The 23939-nt window shown below is 44.7% G+C and overlaps 1 protein-coding gene across 1 annotated transcript in view; it reads right to left on the bottom strand.

Moving 5' to 3' along the window:
- acsl1a (acyl-CoA synthetase long chain family member 1a) overlaps positions 1-23939 on the bottom strand; it is a 105340-nt gene that overhangs the window by 50850 nt on the left and 30551 nt on the right. The window contains exons 5-8 of the mRNA XM_055632026.1: positions 20083-20184; positions 18990-19089; positions 12097-12275; positions 6933-6965 (exon numbers count right to left, since the gene is read on the bottom strand). Coding sequence (XP_055488001.1) covers positions 6933-6965; positions 12097-12275; positions 18990-19089; positions 20083-20184 — 414 coding nt within the window. The remainder of the gene's footprint in view (positions 1-6932; positions 6966-12096; positions 12276-18989; positions 19090-20082; positions 20185-23939) is intronic.

Raw genomic sequence — 23939 nt, 5'->3', positions numbered from 1 at the left:
CTCCTACACCTATTGTCTATTGTCTATTGATATTAACAAATGAGGCACAATTTTTTTTTTCTCTTTAATAAATGTTTTTATTAGAAGCATATACATATCATAACCAAAACACAATTTATTTATCATTTACATATTAACACAGCTACTATTTGTTTAGTTTTTTTAAATAGATTTTTTGAAAGATAGAGCTATAAAAAGAAGGGAGGGAGAAAAAAGAGAAAAAAATAAGAGATATTACCAATAACACAATTTTGGAGGTAGGTCCATAGATTATAAAATGTAATTATTCATCCAATCCTGGGTTCAAGTTCCAGTCAAGTTTCCGTGCTGGACCAATTTACCCTTTCAGAAAGTCAATAAATGGAGACCATATTCTAGTAAATAATTCTGGTTTGTCAATTAAGACAAGTTTAATTTTTTTCAAGTATAAGGTCTCAGACATTTCCATAATTTTAATTGTGGGGGTTGTTGGGTTTTTCCAAAATTTTAATATTATTTTTTTCCCAATTATTATACTATAATCAAGGAAATTTCTTTGGCTTGTTGTAAGTTTTAGGCTTTGTTCTGATATTCCTAATATTATTAGTTTTGGATCAGGATCCAATTGAATATTAACAACTTCAGAAATAATTTTAAAAATATCCGTCCAGAAATTTTAAATTTTTATACAGTTTACAAAAGTATGAGTTAAATTAGCTTCTGAATATTGACATTTGTCACAGATAGGAGAAATATTTGGAAAGATTCTATTTAATTTTGTTTTAGAATAGTGAAGTCTATGTAGTACTTTAGATTGTATTAAAGAGTGTCTGACATTTAACGAGCATTGATGTATTTGTGGTAGACTTTCATCCCACATATCTTTCATTACAGGTATAGAAACATAGAAACATAGAAATTAGGTGCAGGAGTAGGCCATTCGGCCCTTCAAGCCTGCACCGCCATTTAATATGATCATGGCTGATCATCCAACTCAGTATCCCGTACCTGCCTTTTCTCCATACCCTCTGATCCCCTTGGCCACAAGGGCCACATCTAACTCCCTCTTAAATATAGCCAATGAACTGGCCTCAACTACCCTCTGTGGCAGAGAGTTCCAGAGATTCACCACTCTCTGTGTGAAAAAAGTTCTCCTCATCTCGGTTTTAAAGGATTTCCCCCTTATCCTTAAGCTGTGACCCCTTGTCCTGGACTTCCCCAACATCGGAAACAATCTTCCTGCATCTAGCCTGTCCAACCCCTTAAGAATTTTGTAAGTTTCTATAAGATCCCCTCTCAATCTCCTAAACTCTAGAGAGTATAAACCAAGTCTGTCTTTCTTCATAAGACAGTCCTGACATCCCAGGAATCAGTCTGGTGAACCTTCTCTGCACTCCCTCTATGGCAATAATGTCCTTCCTCAGATTTGGAGACCAAAACTGCACGCAATACTCCAGGTGTGGTCTCACCAAGACCCTATACATTGTATAAAGCATAAAAATATTGTCCATAGGTTTAAGGACGTGGAAAAGGGCAACAAGAACTTGTATCAGTCAGAGTATTGAGTATAGAAGTTGGGAGGTCATGATGCAGTTGTATAAAGGGCCTGGCCAACTTGGTGATTTTTTCGGCGACTGCTGGCGTTATAACAGTGTCGCCAAAAGATTTTGAACATGTCAAAATCCAGCAGCGACAAAAAAAATGTTGCGACACTTGAACAAACACCGCACGTCAATACGTCATCGCGCTGCATCACGCCGCAAATCTTTCGCTGACCTGATACGTCAGTCGATGATGCCAGCAGTCGCTGAAAAAAAGTCGGCAAGTGGGACAGGCCCTTTAGACGTAGATAAGGCCGCATTTAAAGCATTGTGCTGAGTTCTGGTCAACATGTTATAGGAAAGATGATGTAAAGTTGGAAAGGGGGCAGAGAGGATTTACACATATGTTGCCAGGGCTCAAGGCCCTCTCCCGAGCCAGCACGTCATTCCTTCCTCAAATATGGTGCCCAAAATTGCTCACAATATTCCAAATGCGACCTTACCAGCGCCTTGTAGAGCCTCTCAAGGGCCTGTCCCACTTACCCAACTTTCTCGGTGACTGCCGGCACTCTTGACTCTTGACTTACGTCGCTAATGTATGGGATAGAAGTAGTGTACGGGTGATCGGTGGTCGGTGTGGACTCGGTGGGCCGAAGGGCCTGTTTCCACGCTATATGTTTAAATTAAACTAAAACACAATTCCAGAGAAAATCTAAAGAACGATCTCTACCCGAAACGTCACCCAATTTCTTCTATCCAGAGATGCTGGCTGCTCTATGGAGTTCCACCGCACAATTAAAGCATGGAATAGTCTTCACCCTACTATAGTTACCCAACCAGAAGCAATTAAATTTAAGGTAGCTCTTTTTTTCCCCAATAACCCTTTATTGTTTAAGTCCAAGTCAAGAGTCAAGATTTTTATTATCATGTGTCCCAGATAGGACAATGAAATTCTTACTTGTTGCAGCACAACAGAATATGTGAACATAAATGCAGAACAGGAGATAAAAGTTCAATGTGTCTATATACCATAGACCATATATATACACACAATAAATAAACAGATAAAATGCAATAGGCTGTTATTTTTTAGAGTTTGGTGGTGGTGTTTAAATTCTGTTTAAATTCCATTTCGAATATTTTTGGAGGACCAGGAAACCAAGAAGCAAGAATTACTCCAGGGAGTTACTCCAGCTCCAGCGAGTGAGTCATGTGTTGGTTTTCAGCGGTCGCGGCGAGTGGACAACGATGGCAGCCAGATCTCCCACCATGCAAAGGGAGGAAGAAAGTGGCTGACGCCGACCAGTTGCAGTGGTAGTGCGCATGTGCAAGGCGGTACATACACACAACCACGGCCGATGATGTGCTGGCCAAAGATCCTCGCTATAGGTGCTGGCCGTGGCAGTGCACATGTGCAAGGCGGCCGGCCGTGCCGGCGGACGAGGAGCGGGCGGTGACCCGAGACACGGACACGGAGAGCGGGCGGAGATGGAGAGTGACACAGAGAGAGAGAAAGATAGAGAGGGGGCCCCTGATCAGAATTAAACGCTAGGTCTCCTGGGTGCTTGTCAAGCCGGGCAAAATGACATGGCTGTGGGTTGCCATTGGCAACCGGGCAACCGCTAATTTCGAGCCCCGAGATAGGTACAATCGAAACAAAGATATTTTTTATCATTATTTTTTTTATCAATTATTTTTTTTATCATTGTTGGGTTATGAATACTACAGAGAATATTGTGTACTCCCATGATCACATTTAATAGAATATTATTGCTTAAATATATAGTTATTGGCCTTTGCATTTTGGAAAAGTCCCAGCTGAGAGGAAGACAGCAAAATACTGAAATTATTGGGGGTGAAAATGACTTCAGGACAGTTTGTTAGGAAAATGAAAGAAATGGTAACAGGATATTTATACAGTTGAGTGAGTATAATTTTATGGATGAGAAATTGTGTTCAACCAATTGATGACTTCTTTGACAAAGTAACTAGCATGTTAGATAACAAGGAAGCCAATGGATGTAGCAAATGTTGTTATACATAATTTGGTCTGTGAAGTGCCCCATAAAAGATTACTGCATTAGATAAGCACCTGTGGACTTGAACGTAATAGGTTAAGTCCAGGGGGTCAGATATGGGGCTTTATGTGTGGGCCAGATATATTGTCAGTGCAGAGGGGCTAGGAGCAAGACCAAGTGTGCATCCAGAGTCAAGGTCTGGAATAGTACTCGGTGTGCAGTCAAAGCTGGGACAATGGGAGCGTTCAGCACTGGGAACCTAAGCAGGTAAGCAGCTATGATCAGGGTAGAATAGGGGGCCAGGTGTAAGGCTGGACTCGGGGTCAGGAATGAGAGAAGGTATACAACTGGAGTCAGGGTCAGGAGTAGTACCAGGTGTGCAGTGAGACCCAGGTTGGCCAACATGGGCCAAGTGTTTGATTATAATCTGATTTCCATACATGAATACACTAGGATCATTCATGTGCTGCACGTGTCAATCAGAGCCTGGGCTCCACTGTGGAATGCAATAAGGAATGTCATTTAGTCTAACCTTATTCACAGCTAATCCAATTTAAAGCATATTTATTGCATTCAAGTGTAAGTTAAAAGACTTGCTACAGTATGCACCATATTGCACAATTTCAAGCTGAAAAATGCAAAAGCTCCGTACCAATGGGAGGGGGACACGCTTCACGTTAAATTGTATTAAATCTTACATTTAATACCATTGGGTCTCATCTTCCCTAGCAGCCTGACGTGCGGAACCTTATCGAAGGCCTTCTGAAAATCTAGGTAAAAAACATTCTGCAGCTCCCCTCTGTCTGTCCTGCTATTAACTTCCTCAAAGAACTGCAGCAGATCCGTCAGCTTCCGTCAGCACCTTCCCTTCACAAAACCATGCTGACTTTGGCCTATTTTATCGTGAACTTCTAAGTACTCCGTAACCTCATCCTTTGGCCTTTGGACTCTATAATCATACCAACCAGGTTGGGACTCTATTCCTTCGAGCGCAGGAGGATGAGGGATGATCTTGGATAGAACAGGTTTGGAGGGATATGGATCAAATGCTGGCAGGTGAGACATGTTGGGCGGTGTGGACGTTGGGCTGATAGGCCTGTGTCCACGCTGTATCACTCTGTGACTCTATCTTATTGAGGTGGATAAAATCATTAGAGGAATAGATCGGGTAGACACACAAGAGTCTTTTGGCCAGAGGAGGGGAATTGAGGCACAGAGGACATAGGTTTAAGGTGAAGGGGGAAAGATTTAAAAGGAATCTGAGGGGTACCTTTTTCGCACAAAGGGTGGTGGCTGTATGGAACAAGCTGCCAGAGGAGGTAGATGAGGCTGGTACAATCGCGACGTTTAAGAAACATTTAGACAGGTACATGGATTTGGCCCATACAATAGACAGTAGACAATAGACAATAGGTGCAGGAGTAGGCCATTTAGCCCTTCAAGCCAGCACTGCCATTCAATGTGATCATGGCTGATCTTCCACAATCAGTACCCCGTTCCTGCCTTCTCCCCATCTCCCCTGACTCTGCTATTTTTAAGAGCCCTATCCAGCTCTCTCTTGAAAGCATCCAAAGAACCTGCCTCCACCGCCCTCTGAGGCAGAGAATTCCAAAGACTCACCACTCTCTGTGAGAAAAAGTGTTTCCTCGTCTCCGTTCTAAATGGCTTAAACCTGAAAATATTTGGTGGAATAATTGTTATTCTGGATAAGTAACAATAAAATTAATTGCACTCTGATGTTTTAGTTTTGTTTAGCTTAGATTAGAGATACACAGCACAGAAACAGGCCCTTCGGCCCTCTGTGCCTACCAGCAATCCCTGCACACTAACACTATCCTACACACACACAAGAGGCAGAGAATTTCAATCTGACCACAGACTCACCACTCTCTGTGAGAAAAAGTGTTTTTGAGCAAAAAGCAAAATCGGAGCATCTCCGTTCAGGCTAAATGGCTTAAACTTCTTCAAATCAGTCAAGAAAACCTGAAAAATTTGGTTGGCCAATAATTAAGCCATATAAGGTCATAAGGAATAGTAGAATTAGGCCATTCGGCCCATCAAGTCTACTCCACCATTCAATCGTGGCTGATCTATCTCTCCCTCCGAACCCCATTGTCCTGCCTTCTCCCCATAACCACTGACATCCGTACTAATCAAGAATCTATCTATCACTGTCTTGAAAATATCCATTGACTTGACCCCCACAGCCTACTGTGACAATGAATTCCACAGATTCACCACCCTCTGACTGAATACATTTCTCCTCATCTCCTTCCTAAAGGAGCGTCCTTTAATTCTGAGTCCATGACCTCTAGTGTCCTAGACTCTCCCACTAGTGGAAGCATCCTCTCCACATCCACTCTATCCAAGCCTTTCACTATTCTGTATGTTTCACTGAGGTCCCCCCTCATTCTTCTAAACTCCAGCGAGTGCAGTCCCAGTGCCGACAAAAGCTCATCATAGGTTAACCTACTCATTCCAAATGCGGCCTTACCAGCGCCTTATAGATACTCAACATTACATCCCCTGGTTTTGCATACAAGCCCTCTTGAAATAAAGTTTGCTTTCTTTACTACCGATTCAACTTGCAGATTAACTTTTTGGGAATCCTGCACCAGCACTCCCAAGTCCCTTTGTACCTTCGATTTGTGGAGTCTCACCTCACTTAGAAAATAGTCTATGCCTTTATTCCTACATTCAAAATGCATGACTCCACACTTTGCTACGCTGTATTCCATCTGCCACTTCTCTGCCCACTCTCCCAACCTGTCCATGTCCTTCTGCAGAGTCCCTGCTTTCTCTACACTACCTGCCCCTCCACCTATTTCTGTATCATCCGGAAACCTGGCCACAAAGCCTTCAATCCCCTCGTCCAAATCATTGATATACAACATGAAGAGCAGCGGCCCCAGCACCGAGTTCTGTGGAACTCCGCTAGTCACGGGCAGCCGAGCAGAAACAGCCCCCTTTATTGCCACTCTTTGTCTTCTGCCATCCAGCCAACCTGCTATCCATGCTAGTATCTGCCCATTGATACCGTGGGCACTGGTCTTTCTAAGCAGCCTCACGTTCGACACCTTATCAAAGGCTTTCAGAATATCTAGGTAAGCAACATCTACTGACTCTCCTATGTCTGTCCTGCTATTTACTTCTTCAAAGAATTACAGCAGATTCGTCAAGCTAGACCTCCCCTTCACATGGCCATGCTGACTTTGGCCTATTTTATTGTGAAATGATATGGATCCCATGAAGTCTACTTCGCCATTCAATCATGGCTGATCTACCTTTCCCTCTCAACCCCATTCTCCAGCCTTCGTCTCGTAACCTTGGACGCCTTTACTAATCAAGATTCCACATTCTACAGATCCTCGTGTCTCCATCAAGGTTCACTTACGCTTGTCCTATGTTTCTTTTCCTTTCCAGATTTCTGCAAGAAAAAAGAGGGAAAATAAATGTGCAAATTATTGAATTTGGTTCCAGCATGCAAATCACGTCAATTCAGATGACACGAGTTGTATTAAATACATACTTTGGCCTCGGCAACAATCATTCCAATACATTAGCTTGGCCCCAAGCATTGAGTATTGAATCCTATCCAACACATGTTTCAGATTCGGATTATTTTATTATCATATAGTCTCTGGTGCATGAAATTTATTGTTCACAAAACAGACAATAGACAATGGGTGCAGGAGTAGGCCATTCGGCCCTTCGAGCCAGCACCGCCATTCAATGTGATCATGGCTGATCATCCACAATCAGTAGCCCGTTGCTGCCTTCTCCCCAAATCCCCTGACTCCGCTATCTTTAAGAGCCATATCTAACTCTCTCTTGAAAGTTTCCAGAGAACCGTCCTCCACCGGCCTCTGAGGCAGAGAATTCCACACTCACAACTCTCTGTGTGAAGAGGTGTTTCCTCGTCTCCGTTCTAAAAGGCTTACCACTTATTTTTAAACTGTGGCCCCTGGTTCTGGACTCCCCCAACATCGGGAACATGTTTCCTGCCTCTAGAATGTCACGAGGCCATGATCACATTGAATGGCGGTGCTGGCTTGAAGGGCCGAATGGCCTACTCCTGCACCTATTGTCTATTGTCTCACAGTGGAAACAGAATACCTACAATGATGATCAATACAATGATAAAAGCAATAATCGGAGACCTGAAGACATGAATCGAGAACCAGAGGACATGGGTTTAAGGTGAACTGGAAAAAATGAAATAGGAATCTGAGGGGGAACCTTTTCACACAAAGGGTGGTGGGGCTATGGAACAAGAGGAGGTAGGTGAGGCAGCGACTATCCCAAGGTTTAAGAAACAGTTAGACAGGTACTTGGATAGGACAGGTTTAGAGGGATATGAACCAAATGCAGGCAGGTGGGACTAGGGCAGCTGGGACGTGTTGGCAAGTTGGGCCGAAGGGCCTGTTTCTGTGCTGTATCATTCTATGACTCTAATAATAATACATCAGCAGAGTGCTGCAGGATTGTAGAGTATTCCAAAATAGTGCAGAAAATCATTAAAGTACAATAATATAATCGCTGAATGAAGGAGAGTTGAGGGTGCTGATAACTTCTTTGTGAAGCAACTGATGAGAATCTAATACGAAACTTTTCAAACTTTGTACCTGGTTTCTATTAAAAGGAGGGGTGGTGCAGCGGTAGAGTTGCTGCCTCACAGCGCCAGAGACCCGGGTTCTATCCTGACCACGTGTGCTGTCTGTACGGAGTTTGTACCTTCTCCCTGTGACCTGTGTGGGTTTTCTCCGGGTGCTCCGGTTTCCTCCCTCACTCCAAAGACGTGCGGGTTTGTAGGTTAATTGGCTTCTGCAAATTGTAAATTGTCCCTAGTGTGTGTAGGATACTGATAGTGTACGGGGTGAATGTTGGTCAGCAGGGACTCAGTGGGCCGAAGGGCCTGTTTCCGCGCTGTGCGTCTACAGTCTAAAGAGTAAAATGATGTGCAGCACCTCTGGGGAGGGGTGAGTGAAAGAGGCGATTGATTCTGGAGTCTTATAACAATGGGGAAGAAGCTGTTCCTAAGTCTGGATATCCTAACTTTTAAGCACCTGTATCTTCTTGCAGAAGGTGGAAGAGAGGAAACAGGAATGGCCAGGATTGCAGGCATTAACTGTTTGTACAGATATCAGTACTCAGATGTTACAGAAATAGCGATTAGCTCAGTCAATGTTGTCGGGTGAAAAGCAATATTTCCTTGAATTTAAAAGACATATGCACTGCCATGGATAATAAAACTGGAATTAAAACATGAAACATGGATCTCACATCCCGTATTAATGTTTAATTATGAAATTAATGATTATTATTATTATTAATGTTTAATGTTTTATGTGTCATTCCTAACTGTCACTGTATGTCATGTTGTCACTTGTGGGCGGAGCACCAAGGCAAATTCCTTGTATGTGAATACTTGTCCAATAAACTTATTCATTCATTCGGGTTGGAAGGAGCTGCAGATGCTGGTTTAAACCGAAGGTAGACACAAAATGTTGGAGTAACTCAGCGGGACAGGCAACATCTCTGGAGGGAAGGAATGGGTAACGTTTTGGGTCGAGACCCTTCTTCAGACTGAAGTCGGGTCTCATAGAAACATAGAAACATTAGGTGCAGGAGTAGGCCATTCGGCCCTTCGAGCCTGCACCGCCATTCAATATGATCATGGCTGATCATCCAACTCAGTATCCCGTACCTGCCTTCTCTCCATACCCTCTGATCCCCTTAGCCACAAGGGCCACATCTAACTCCCTCTTAAATATAGCCAATGAACTGGCCTCGACTACCCTCTGCGGCAGAGAGTTCCAGAGATTCACCACTCTCTGTGTGAAAAAGGTTCTTCTCATCTCGGTTTTAAAGGATTTCCCCCTTATCCTTAAGCTGTGACCCCTTGTCCTGGACTTCCCCAACATCGGGAACAATCTTCCTGCATCTAGCCTGTCCAACCCCTTAAGAATTTTGTAAGTTTCTATAAGAGCCCCTCTCAATCTCCTAAATTCTAGAGAGTATAAACCAAGTCTATCCAGTCTTTCTTCATAAGACAGTCCTGACATCCCAGGAATCAGTCTGGTGAACCTTCTCTGCACTCCCTCTATGGCAATAATGTCCTTCCTCAGATTTGGAGACCAAAACTGTACGCAATACTCCAGGTGTGGTCTCACCAAGACCCTGTACAACTGCAGTAGAACCTCCCTGCTCCTATACTCAAATCCTTTCGCTATGAAAGCTAACATACCATTCGTTTTCTTCACTGCCTGCTGCACCTGCATGCCTACTTTCAATGACTGGTGTACCATGACACCCAGGTCTCGCTGCATCTCCCCCTTTCCAAATCGGCCACCATTTGCCCACTCACCCAGCCTATCCAAGTCACCCTGCAGTCTCCTAGCATCCTCCTCACAGCTAACACTGTCCCCCAGCTTAGTGTCATCCGCAAACTTGGAGATATTGCCTTCAATTCCCTCATCCAGATCATTAATATATATTGTAAATAGCTGGGGTCCCAGCACTGAGCCTTGCGATACCCCACTAGTCACTGCCTGCCATTGTGAAAAGGACCCGTTTACTCCTACTCTTTGCTTCCTGTTTGCCAGCCAGTTCTCTATCCACATCAATACTGAACCCCCAATGCCGTGTGCTTTAAGTTTGTATACTAATCTCTTATGTGGGACCTTGTCGAAAGCCTTCTGGAAGTCCAGATACACCACATCCACTGGTTCTCCCCTATCCACGCTACTAGTTACATCCTCGAAAAATTTCTATAAGATTCGTCAGACATGATTTACCTTTCGTAAATCCATGCTGACTTTGTCCAATGATTTCACCACTTTCCAAATGTGCTGCTATCCCATCTTTAATAACTGACTCTAGCAGTTTCCCCACTACCGATGTTAGACTAACTGGTCTGTAATTCCCCATTTTCTCTCTCCCTCCCTTCTTAAAAAGTGGGGTTACGTTTGCTACCCGCCAATCTTCAGGAACTACTCCAGAATCTAAAGAGTTTTGAAAGATTATTACTAATGCATCCACTATTTCTGGAACTACTTCCTTAAGTACTCTGGGATGCAGCCTATCTGGCCCTGGGGATTTATCGGCCTTTAATCCATTCAATTTACCCAACACCACTTCCTGGCTAACCTGGATTTCACTCAATTCCTCCAACTCCTTTGACCCGCGGTCCCCTGCTATTTCCGGCAAATTATTTATGTCTTCCTTAGTGAAGACGGAACCAAAGTAGTTATTCAATTGGTCCGCCATATCCTTGTTCCCCATGATCAACTCACCTGTTTCTGACTGCAAGGGACCTACATTTGTTTTAACTAATCTCTTTCTTTTCACATATCTATAAAAACTTTTGCAGTCAGTTTTTATGTTCCCTGCCAGTTTTCTTTCATAATCTATTTTTCCTTTCCTAATTAAGCCCTTTGTCCTCCTCTGCTGGTCTTTGAATTTCTCCCAGTCCTCCGGTATGCTGCTTTTTCTGGCTAATTTGTACGCATCATCCTTCGCTTTGATACTATCCTTGATTTCCCTTGTTATCCATGGATGTACTACCTTCCCTGATTTATTCTTTTGCCAAACTGGGATGAACAATTTTTGTAGTTCATCCATGCAGTCTTTAAATGTCTTCCATTGCATATCCACCGTCAACCCTTTTAGAATTAATTGCCAGTCAATCTTGGCCAATTCACGTCTCATACCCTCAAAGTTACCTTTCTTTAAATTCAGAACCATTGTTTCTGAATTAACAATGTCACTCTCCATCCTAATGAAGAACTCAACCATATTATGGTCACTCTTGCCCAAGGGGGCACGTATAACAAGATTGCAAACTAACCCTTCCTCATTACTCAATACCCAGTCTAAAATAGCCTGCTCTCTCGTTGGTTCCTCTACATGTTGATTTAGATAACTATCTTGCATACATTCCAAGAAATCCTCTTCCTCAGCACCCCTGCCAATTTGATTCACCCAATCTATATGTAGATTGAAGTCACCCATTATAACTGTTTTGCCTTTGTCGCACGCATTTCTAATTTCCTGTTTGATACCATCTCCAACTTCACTACTACTGTTAGGTGGCCTGTACACAACACCCACCAGCGTTTTCTGCCCCTTAGTGTTTCGCAGCTCTACCCATACCGATTCCACATCCTCCAAACTAATGTCCTTCCTTTCCATTGCATTACTCCCCTCTCTAATCAGTAACGCTACCCCACATCCTTTTCCTTTCTCTCTATCCCTCCTGAATATTGAATATCTCTGGATGTTCAGCTCCCAGCCTCGGTCACCCTGGAGCCATGTCTCCGTGATCCCAACTATATCATAGTCATTAATAGCTATCTGCACATTCAACTCATCCACCTTATTATGAATGCTCCTTGCATTGAGACACAAAGCCCCGATACGTCACCCATCACTGGGAATACAGAGCAAAGACACCATGGGGAAAATACGTCTTGATCTCTGCACCCTTCACTAATAACAGTGCATGTACTGCAAGCAGTCAGCACACTTGAAAACGGGATTGATTTTATAAATCTCACCTCTATCTCGGCTAAAGAGACAACCTCAACTTCATGTCGTATTCCTCGATGTACGAGGTCTTCTCCAAAAGATTCCATGACAACGATAGTCTTGAGTTCTGCTGTGATCCCAGTTTCCACCCCATTTAGAAGCATGCGTGCTCTGCCTGCTGTGTCGCAGACTACTACTTCCATATCCGCTGCGGGCAAGGAGAAAAGTGGGACATTTTTTTTAATGGTGAGATCACCCCAAAGTACCTTAAAACCAGTCCTTGCATATACGATACGATCGATCTTCATTTATCCCAGGAGGGAAATTGATCTGCCAACATTCATAAAACACAAAATAAATGAAACATGAAATTAAAATGATGAGTGGAAAGGATTGGGGGTGTGGAAAAATTAGGGTGGGGGGAAGGGGGGGTGGCAGTAGGGGAGTCAGTCTACCCCACGAGAGAAGGGGGCAGAGTTGTACAGTTTGACAGCCACAGGGAAGAAGGATCTCCTGTGGCGTTCTGTGCTGCATCCTGGTGGCACCAGTCTGTTGCTGAAGGTGCTCCTCAGGTTGACCAGTGTGTCATGGAGGGGGATTATTAGATTTATATCAGTGTTAAGGAATATGACGCTATATCATACGCACACCTCCAGATTCAGGGACAGTTTCTTCCCAGCTATTATTAGGCAGCTGAACCATTGTATCACCAACAAGAGAGCAGTGCTGAACTACTATCTACCTCTTTGGTGACCCTCGGACTATCCTTAGTCGGACTTTACTGGCTTTACCTTGCACTAAACGTTATTCACTTATCATGTACCTGTGCACAGTAAATGGCTCGATTGTAATCATGTATTGTGTTTCTGCTGACTGGTTAGCTGGCAACAAAAGCTTTTCACTGTACCTCGGTAAACATGACAATAAACTGAACTGAATAACTTCGCTGCTCCAGCGCCAACCAACCTCCATTTCAAGCAGCGTGTTTCTTGTGCTAAAGATGGCCACAAAGTGCTGGAGTAGCTCAGCGGGTCAGGCAGCATCTCTGGAGAACATGGATAGGTGAGGTTTCACAGAGTGCTGGAGTAACTCAGCGGATCAGGCAGCATCTGTGGAGAACATGGATAGGTGACGTTTCACAGAGGGCTGGAGTAACTCAGCGGGTCAGGCAGCATCTCTGGAGAACATGGATAGGTGACGTTTCACAGAGTGCTGGAGTAACTCAGCGGGTCAGGCAGCATCTCTGGGGAACATGGATAGGTGACGTTTTGGGTCGGGACCCTTCTTCAGAGTGCGGGATATTTCATCTAATTTTCGTCCATGTTGGTCACCTATAATTCTTGTAGGTCAGCAATAGATTTATTACAAAACTGAGCGGAGAATGTCAAGTTTCATGTTTTGAATTGTTTTAACTGGAAAGTTGTATAAGGTGAGAGGGGAAAGATTTTATAGGAACCTGAGGGGCAACCTTTTCCACAAGGGTTTGGTGGGTATAAGGAATGAGCTGCCAGAGGAGGTAGTTGAGCCACGTACAAAATCAACATTTAAAAATCATTTGGAGAGTTCCGTGGATAGGAAAGGTTTGGGCCGGTGCGCGTGCAGTATGACTCACTGACTTTAACTATTTAAAAGAATATATGCTCTGATTCACTTTTGTTTCATTCCTGTATCTGTTTAGTTCAGATTGGTTTAGTTTAGTTTGGTTTAGTCATGTGTACTGAAGTACATCTCCATCACGGTCTGGTTTGGCTCAGCCACTAAGCACGACATCCGGAGGCTGCAGCGAATCGTCCGATCAGCAGAGCTGCGACCTTCCCTCCATTGATGAACTGTACACTGCAAGGGCCAGGAAGCTCATCTCTGACCCCTCTCAGCCTGGCCACAAACTCTTTGAATCGCTTCCCTCTGGAAGGCGACTCTGGACTGTCAAAGCTGCCACAGCCAGACATAAAAACAGCTTTTTTCCACGAGTTGTAGCTCTACTCAATATCCAAAAATCTGTAGCCTCCTTTTGCTCTGGTATTTAATTTAATTCACATCTTTATTCGATAATGTTTTATTATTAATGTTTAATATTTTATGAATCATTGCTAACTGTCACTGTATGTCATGTTGTCACTTGTGGGTGGAGCACCAAGGCAAATTCCTTGTATGTGAATACTTGGCCAATAAACTTATTCATACACTTATTCATGAAGTGAAAAGCTTTTGGTGTATGCTATCCAGTCAATGGAAAGACAATACATGATTACAATCGAGCCATTTACAGTGTATAGATGTGTAGAAAATAACTGAACCATATAACAATTACAGCACGGAAACAAGCCATCTCGGCCCTACAAGTCCATGCCGAACAATTTTTTTTCCCTTAGTCCCACCTGCCTGCACTCATACCATAACCCTCCATTCCCTTCTCATCCTTATGCCTATCCAATTTATTTTTAAATGATACCAACGAACCTGCCTCCACCACTTCCACTGGAAGCTCATTCCACACAGCTACCACTCTCTGAGTAAAGAAGTTCCCCCTCAGGTTACCCCTAAACCTCTGTCCCTTAATTCTGAAGTCATGTCCTCTTGTTTGAATCTTCCCTATTCTCAAAGGGAAAAGCTTGTCCACATCAACTCTGTCTATCCCTCTCATCATTTTAAAGACCTCTATCAAGTCCCCCCTTAACCTTCTGCGCTCCAGAGAATAAAGACCTAATTTATTCAACCTATCTCTGTAACTTAGTACCCAGGCAACATTCTAGTAAATCTCCTCTGTACTCTCTCTATTTTGTTGACATCCTTCCTATAATTGGGCGACCAAAATTGTACACCATACTCCAGATTTGGTCTCACCAATGCCTTGTACAATTTTAACATTACATCCCAGCTTCTATACACAATGCTCTGATTTATAAAGCCTAGCATACCAAAAGCTTTCTTTACCACCCTATCTATATGAGATTCCACCTTCAAGGAATTATGCACGGTTATTCCCAGATCCCTCTGTTCAACTGTATTCTTCAATTCCCTACCATTTACCATGTACGTCCTATTTTGATTTGTCCTGCCAAGATGTAGCACCTCACATTTATCAGCATTAAACTCCATCTGCCATCTTTCAGCCCATTTTTCCAAATGGCCTAAATCTCTCTGTAGACTTTGGAAATCTACTTCATTATCAACAACACCCCCTATCTTGGTATCATCTACATACTTACTAATCCAATGTATCACACCTTTTTCCGGATCATTGATGTACATGACAAACAACAGTGGACCCAACACAGATCCCTGAGGCACCACACTAGTCACTGCCTCCAACCCGATAAACACCCATCCACCATTACCCTCTGGCATCGCCCATTCAGCCACTGTTGAATCCATCTTGCTATTCCTGCATTTATACCCAACAATTGAACCTTCTTAACCAACCTTCCATGAGGAACCTTGTCAAAGGCCTTACTGAAGTCCATATACACAACATCCACTGCTTTACCCTCATTAATTTCCCTAGTAACATCTTCAAAAAATTCAAGAAGATTAGTCAAACATGACCTTCCAGGCACAAATCCATGTTGACTGTTCCTAATCAGACCCTGTTTATCCAGATGATTATATATATTATCTCTAAGTATCTTTTTCCATTCATTTGCCCACCACTGAAGTCAAACTAATAGGTCTATAATTGCTAGGTTTACTCTTAGAACCCTTTTTAAACAATGGAACAACATGCGCAGTACACCAATCCTCGGGCACTATTCCCGTTTCTAATGACATTTGAAATATTTCTGTCATAGCCTGAAGATACTGGTTTATTCCAATGATAGACACAAAGTGCTGGTGTAACTCAGCAGGTCAGGCAGCATCTCTGGAGAAGGATGGGTGATGTTTTGGGTCAGAACCCTTCTTCAGACAGGGTTTCTGAAGAAGATTCCCGCCCAGAAATGTCACCCATCCTTCTTCTCCACAGTGTTCGGATACATAGAGTCATAGAGTGATACAGTATGGAAACAGGCCCTTCGGCCCAACTTGCCCAAGCCGGCCAACTTGTCCCAGTTACACTAGTCCCACCTGCCTGCGCTTGGTCCATATCCCTCCAAACCTGTCCTATCCATGTACCTGTCTAACTGTTTCTTAAACATTGGGATAGTCCTCATCTGGCAGCTTGTTCCATGCACCCACCACCCTTTATGTGAAAAAGTTACCCCTCAGATTCCTATTAAATCTTTTCCCCTTCATCTTGAACCTATGTCCTCTGGTCCTCAATTCCCCTAATCTGGGCAAAAGACTCTGTGCATCTATCCAATCTATTCTCATGATTTTGTACACCTCTATGAGATCACCCCTCATCCTTTTGCGCTCAATGGAATAGAGGCCCTGCCGACTCAACCTCTCCCTATAGCTCACACCCTCTAGTCCTGGCAACATCCCATGCGATCTAACCTTCCAGAGCAGCCTACCATACGGAACCTTGTCGAACGCCTTACTGAAATCCATGTACACAACATCTACAGCTCTGCCCTCTGACCTTTTTGGTCACGTCTTCAAAAAAATCAATCAGATTTGTGAGACACGACCTCCCACGTACAAAACCATGCTGACTGTCCCTAATCACCCCTTGCCCATCCAAATGCCTGTGTAACCTACCTCTCAGAATACTCTCCAGTAACTTTCCAACTGCAGATGTTAAGCTCACCGGCCTATAGTTCCCAGCATTATCCCTGCAGCCCTTCTTGAAAAGAGGCACAACATTTGCCACCCTCCAGTCTTCCGACACCACTCCTGTATTTAAGGACGACTCGTAAATTTCAACCAGGGCTCCCACAATTTCCTCTCTAGTTTCCCGCAATGTCCTCGGATATATCCAATCAGGCCCCGGAGATTTGTCCACCTTCAAACACGACAGTACCTTCAGTATTTCATTGACAGTGACACAGACTGCTCTCAAGACACTTCCAAGTACGAAATGTTTAAGAAGATGTAGATGCTGCCTCGCCCGCTGCTGCGTTTCTCCAGCATTTTTTTGTCTACCTTCCAAGTGAGAAATGCTGCTTTTGGAGTAGTGATTTGACAGAGTGGAGCCAGTGTGACGAGTGATTGCAGATTCGCTTCTGGGACCACCAAGCACAGAGTCGTCTGGCTTTGGGCACCATCTTGGATCCAAAACGTGTACAGAAACAATGACATTGAAACAGTGCAGACTTGAGAAACGCCAGATGCTGGAATCTTGATCAACGCGCAACGTGCTGGAGGAACTCGTGTGGGAAGCAACTGCTGATGCTGGTTTAAACCGAAGATAGACTGACCAAATATAGTCTGAAGAAGGGTCTTGGAAATAGGAATACTTTCTCGTCACATGTGACTAAGCACAGTGAGATTCTTTGCTTGCAGACACAATGTATACAGGCAGCGGCCAGTGGTAAAGTTGCAAAGCACGCCGGCTCCCCCTTTTGACCCCCCTCCCCCCCCCCCCCCCCCGCCCCCCAAATTGTCCATTGTTCTTCCCCTCCCCCCTCACGGCAGTCCTCCACGCTTTCATCGACCGCGGGTCGACCCGCGAGGCTTCACCGCCACCTAGGCCCCATCGCCGCGAGGCTTCACCGCTGCCGCCGTGAGTCTTCACCACCGCTGCCGAGGCCCCACTTCACGCCTCCGCGGTGCCGACCTGGGCTCCAGTCGCGGGCTCCTCATCGACCCGAATCGTCACCCATTCCTGCTCTCCAGAGATGCTGCCTGTCCCGCTGAGTTACTCCAGCATTTTTGTGTCTACCGTCGTGCTGGAGGAACTCAGTGGGTCAGGCAGCATCCGTGGAGGGAATGGCCAGGTAACATTTTGGCACCAGGTCCTTTTTTCAGATTGGCAAAGAGTCCCGACCTGAAATGCAGCCTGCATTTAGTGCAACTATTCCTTCCACTGTTGTTGACAGACCTGCTGAGCTCCTGCAGCACTTTGCGTTTTACAGATTGAATTGAAATTGAGGCATGCTTATATTTTTTTTACATTTCGGCAGTGAAGATTTCCCACAAAATCCACAAAAGTTTAGGAATGTTAAATTGAGCTGACAGATTTCCTCCAACAGCGCATGACAGGGAAACAAGCAAGGAAATGAACACTGCAGCTTTGCATAGTTTATTTAAAACAACAGAGGGCTACTTGGAAAAGAAAGAGAGAAATGGGATCAGGCTTGCCTTACTTCATGAGAAGAAACACAAATTGCAATGATGCATTTGAGGAATTTAAGGACATTCTTGCTATTGGGAGTGCAGCGTAGTTTACCAGGTTAATTCCCGGGATGGCAGGACTGTCATATGCTAAGAGAATGGAGCAGCTGGGCTTGTACGCTCTGGAGTTTAGAAGGATGAGAGGGTATCTCATTGAAACATATAAGATTGTTAAGGGTTTGGACACGCTAGAGGCAGGAAACATGTTCCCGATGTGGGGGGAGACCAGAACCAGGGGCCACAGCTCATGAATAAGGAGTAAGCCATTCAGAACGGAGACGAGGAAACACTTTTTCTCACAGAGAGTGGTGAGTCTGTGGAATTTGCTGCCTCAGAGGGCGGTGGAGGCGGGTTCTCTGGATGCTTTCAAGAGAGAGCTAGATAGGACTCTTAAAAATAACGGAGTCAGGGGATATGGGGAGAAGGCAGGAACTGATTGAGGATGATCAGCCATGATCACATTGAATGGCGGTGCTGGCTCGAAGGACCGAATGGCCTACTCCTGCACCTATTGTCTATTGACACGCAGATGACACGCGAGGATTTTGAACATACCACAATCCTGGGGTGGCAGGGCGACACCCACACGTCACTACATGCGTCACCACGCGTCACGACCCGACCACGCCGCGACAACCTCTTTTCAGGCCGTCTGCCAAAATGTCGCCCAAGTGGGACAGACCCTTTAACTTATTTATTGTCAACGTACCTTTGTTTATGATAAAGGAAATAGCTTCGATCCCCAGCGTATCGTACAGTGGCACAACGACCATGGAAAACGCGTAACAAGCCTGTTCAACAATAACCCACTGCGGTGGGATGGGAGAAGGTCATAACACACTGCAGCAACACACAACAGACTTATCACCGAGATAACACAGGACTAGAGATACATTTTACTTTTGCACAAGAAATACTAAATAAACTTGTGGGCGGCATGGTGGAGTTGCTGCTTCACAGCGCAAGAGACCCAGGTTCGATCCTGACTACGGGCGCTGGCTGTACGGAGTTTGTACGTTCTCCCCGTGACCCGCGTGGGTTTCCTCCAGGTTCCCCGGTTTCCTCCCACACTCCCAAAGACGTACAGGATTGAAGATTAATTGGCTTGGTCCCCAGTGTGTGTGGGATAGTGTTAATGTGCGGGGATCACAGGTTGGCACAGACTCGGTGGGCCGAAGGGCCTCATTCCGTGCTGTACCTCCAAGCTAAATGACAAGAACTATACAAGCTTTAATGCGGGTGCTGTCTGTACGGAGTTTGTCCGTTCTCACCGTGACCGCGTGGGCTTTCTCCGGGTTCTTCTGTTTCCTCCCACACTCCAAAGACGTGCGGGTTTGTAGGTTAAATGGCTTGGTATCACTGTATAAGTGTAAAATTGTCCCTATTGTGTGTAGGGTAATTTGCAGGAATTGCTGGTCGGCGGGGACTCGTTGGGCCGAAGGGCCTGTTTCCCCGCTGTATCTCTAAACCTAACTAAACTACTCCAAATCAATGGGACTTATTGTGGTGAGTTTTAAAGAGGACACCTCAAAGGGAAGTTGAGGGGCTCATGTTGTCGACCGCCCCGTAGTGAGCCCTGGCATCTGACCTCAGTCAGGCCAACGACAACAAACAGAGTCAGCAGCAGCGCCGAAGCTCGGCGCAGACCCGGAGCATGCGCCCATTTTAGGGCGGGCACCGACGGACGTCATCACCCTGCTGCGGACTTCTGCTGCCTCAAATACAAGAAGAAGAAGAAGTAGAAGAAGGGAAGTTACCATTGGAACTAAAAATTGGAACTCAAATTTTTTTTAAGTGCTTACCTCTGGTCTGTTTTGGGCATAAATTCCTATATATTCACTATTCCCTCCTTTGTAGCCGCGACGTATAAATCCCGAACCTATACATTCTGCCCTTTCACTAACCTGAAAAACAAGATGAGAAACATTAAAGCCAGCGTAATGGGGCTGTCCCACTGTACACGCTAATTCAAGAGTTCTCCCGAGTTTTCCGATTCGAACTCGGAGATTTACGGTAATGGCCGCTCGCAGGTACTCAGGGCTCTCGTGGACATTTTTCAACCCGTTGAAAAATCTTCACGAGTCTTCACGAGCTTACCGCGTTTCCCGAGTACCTTCCGTCAGCGTTACAAGTCGCTAAGAGATGTCCCCGATCTCCGACGTACCCACTACGTACATTCTACGTGCATACGAGTTTGATTTTTTTTTTAAACTAGGGAGAGCTCTTGAATTACAATTGAATCCAGGACAAGGGGTCACAACTTAAGGATAAGGTGGAAATCCTTTAAAACCGAGATGAGAAGAACTTTTTTCACACAGAGAGTGGTGAATCTCTGGAACTCTCTGCCACAGAGGGTAGTTGAGGCCAGTTCATTGGCTATATTTAAGAGGGAGTTAGATGTGGCCTTTGTGGCTAAGGGGATCAGGGGGTATGGAGAGAAGGCAGGTACGGGATACTGAGTTGGATGATCAGCCATGATCATATTGAATGGCGGTGCAGGCTCGAAGGGCCGAATGGCCTACTCCTGCACCTAATTTCTATGTTTCTATGTTTCTATGTTGCCTTGTACAGTGCGACAGGCCCTTGATACTTATATTTGTCACAGCTACACCAGCTGGGCAACTGAATCTAGAGATTGGGCTCGAACTACTAGAGATTGGGTTTGAACTACTATCTACCGTGCCCCTCGGACAATCCTTGAATGGTCTATGCTGGCTTTACCTTGTGTAGTGGCAGATTATTATATCATTCACCAAACGTTTTTCCTTATCATGCACTGTATCACTTATCATGCATTCCTTATCTATACACTGTAAATGGCTCGATTGTTATCATGTATTGTCTTTCTGCATACTGGTTAGCACGCAACAAAAAAGCTTTTCATTGTACCTCGGGGATCTCATTGAAACATATAAGATTGTTAAGGGGTTGGACACGCTAGAGGCAGGAAACATGTTCCCGATGTTGGGGGAGTCCAGAACCAGGGGCCACAGTTTAAGAATACAGGGTAAGCCATTTAGAACTGAGACGAGGAAACACTTTTTCTCACAGAGAGTTGTGAGTCTGTGGAATTCTCTGCCTCAGAGGGCGGTGGAGGCCGGTTCTCTGGATGCTTTCAAGAGAGAGCTAGATAGGGCTCTTAAAGATAGCGGAGTCAGGGGATATGGGGAGAAGGCAGGAACAGGGTACTGATTGGGGATGATCAGCCATGATCACATTGAATGGCGGTGCTGGCTCGAAGGGCCGAATGGCCTACTCCTGCACCTATTGTCTATTGTCTATTGGTACAAGTGACAATAAACTAAACTAAACCGAACTACAAGTGGGGCAGCTGGTAGAGCTGCTGCCTCACAGCGCCAGAGATCCAGGTTCGACCCTGACCTCGGGTGCTTTCTGTGTGGAGTTTGCCCATTCTCCCTGTGACCACGTGAGTTATGTCCGGATGATCTGGTTTCCTCCCACATCCCAAAGATTGGTCGGTTAATTGCCCTTAATGGGTGACTGGTAGAATCTGGGGAGACTTGGTAATAATATGGAGAGAATAAAACTGGATAAGATTGGTGTAGGATGAGTGTGAATGGGTTAGTATAGACTCTGTGGGCCGAAGAGCCTGTTTCCAACTGCACTTCTCTAACTATCTAGTAATGCAGCTACCCGGTACTTTAATAGCCTTGGAAGAAAAATCACATCATAATCATAATCTTAATCATACTTTTACAGCCAAGTATGTTTTGCAACATACGAAGAATTTGATTTACCACACAGTCATATCAATAAAAAAGCAATGAGACACACAAAATACATTTTAACATGAACATCCACCACAGTGACTCCTCCACATTCCTCACTGTGATGGAAGGCGAAAAAATTCAATCTCTTCCCTTCTTTGTTCTCGGGGGCCTCGGGCCTTCCGTAGCCAGCAGTCAGGCCCTCCGCATCGGGGCGATCAAGCATCCGGGGGGATCTCAGCTGCCCCGCGCCAGGCGATCGGACCCCTGGTCGGGGCTGGTCGAACCTTCTGCGACTTTGGAGCTTCCCGACATCGGTCTCTCACCGAGACTGCGAGCTCCTCGATGGTGAAATCCGCAAGCCCCGGTTGGAGCGTCGATCCCAGGCAAGGGATCGCAGGCTCCGATGGTAAGTCCACTGCCTCACGGTGGGGCTCAAAGTCAGTCCCGAGCAAAGGCCTCCAGCTCCGTGATGCTAGGCAGCATGAATCAATCCCTCATGAATGCATGAATGCCCACAACATGAATTTCCATGGTTACAAGTTTCACATCATATTTTGGAGACCATTGTATCTTGCACATGGTAAAATCTAGACTTCATTTCATGAAATTTTATGAAATTGAGACCTACAAATTCATATATGCTATTTTCACCCCTGAGAAGAGGGTGCTAACAATTTCCACAATGCTATTCCAAAGGTTCCTGTGAAAAGACACAATTTTCCATTGCATTTGACCGATTCACCGCTACCCCATTGTGTACATTAGACTTCAAAGACTTGTCCCACCCCGGTTATTCCTTCTTCTCGGGCAAAAGATCCAGAAACTTGAAAGCGCGCACCACCAGACTCAGGAGCAGCTTCTTTTTTCAATTCAACTTTAATGTCATCGCACAAATACAAGTATGAGTACAACGAAATGCAGTTTTGCGTCAGTCCGTAGTAGTTGTACATAAGGAAAAAAAAAAAAAATAGAAAGAGAGAAGATACAGAATAATCAAGAAATACAGAATAATTAAACAATGGGGACGGAGGGACCAGAGAAATCTATCGGCGGGACTCCGAGTTCAGCAATGTGATTGTGTTGTTGTAGAAGCTGTTCCTCATCCTACTAGTACGTGACCTGAGGCTCCTGTTATCAGGCTTCTGACCAGTCCTTCCATACGGGTGGCATAGCAGTAGAGTTGCTGCCTCACAGCGCCAGAGACCCGGGTTCGATCATGACTACGGGTGATGTCTGTAACAGTTTATACGCTCTCCCGTGACCTGTGTGGGTTTTTCCCTGGTGCTCCGGTTTCCTCCCACACTCCAAGTTTGTAGGCTAATTGGTGTGCAGGTACAGCAGGCAGTGAAGAAAGCTAATGGACTGTTGGCCTTCATAACAAGAGGATTTCAGTATCGGAGTAAAGAGGTTCTTCTGCAGTTGTATAGTTGTAAGACCACATCTGGAGTATTGTGTAGTTTTGGTCTCCTAATTTGAGGAAGGACATCCTTGTGATTGAGGTATTGCGGCGTAGGTTCACGAGATTGATCCCTGGGAAGGCGGGACTGTCATATGAGGAAAGATTGAAAATACTAGGCTTGTATTCACTGGAGTTTAGAAGGATGAGGGAGGATCTTACAGAAACATATAAAATTGTAAAAGGACTGGACAAGCTAGATGCAGGAAAAATGTTCCCAATGTTGGGCGAATCCAGAACCAGGGGCCATTTAACTTCTTGGGGATCCTCAAGTTCAAGTGTTCAAGTTTATTGCCATGTGTCCCAGATAGGGCAATGAAATTCTTGCTTTGCTTCAGCACCACAGAATATAGAAGGCATGAATACAGAACAGATCGGTGTGTCCATATACCAATGTATAAATATATACACACATGAATAAATAAAGTGCAAATAAACATATACTGGGCTATTAATGTTCAGAGTTTTGTAT

The sequence above is a fragment of the Leucoraja erinacea genome, chromosome 3 (assembly GCF_028641065.1).
Source record: "Leucoraja erinacea ecotype New England chromosome 3, Leri_hhj_1, whole genome shotgun sequence".
Taxonomy (NCBI): domain Eukaryota; kingdom Metazoa; phylum Chordata; class Chondrichthyes; order Rajiformes; family Rajidae; genus Leucoraja; species Leucoraja erinaceus.
Note: the sequence above shows the minus strand (reverse complement) of the source record. Positions and strands in the feature narration are given on the sequence as shown.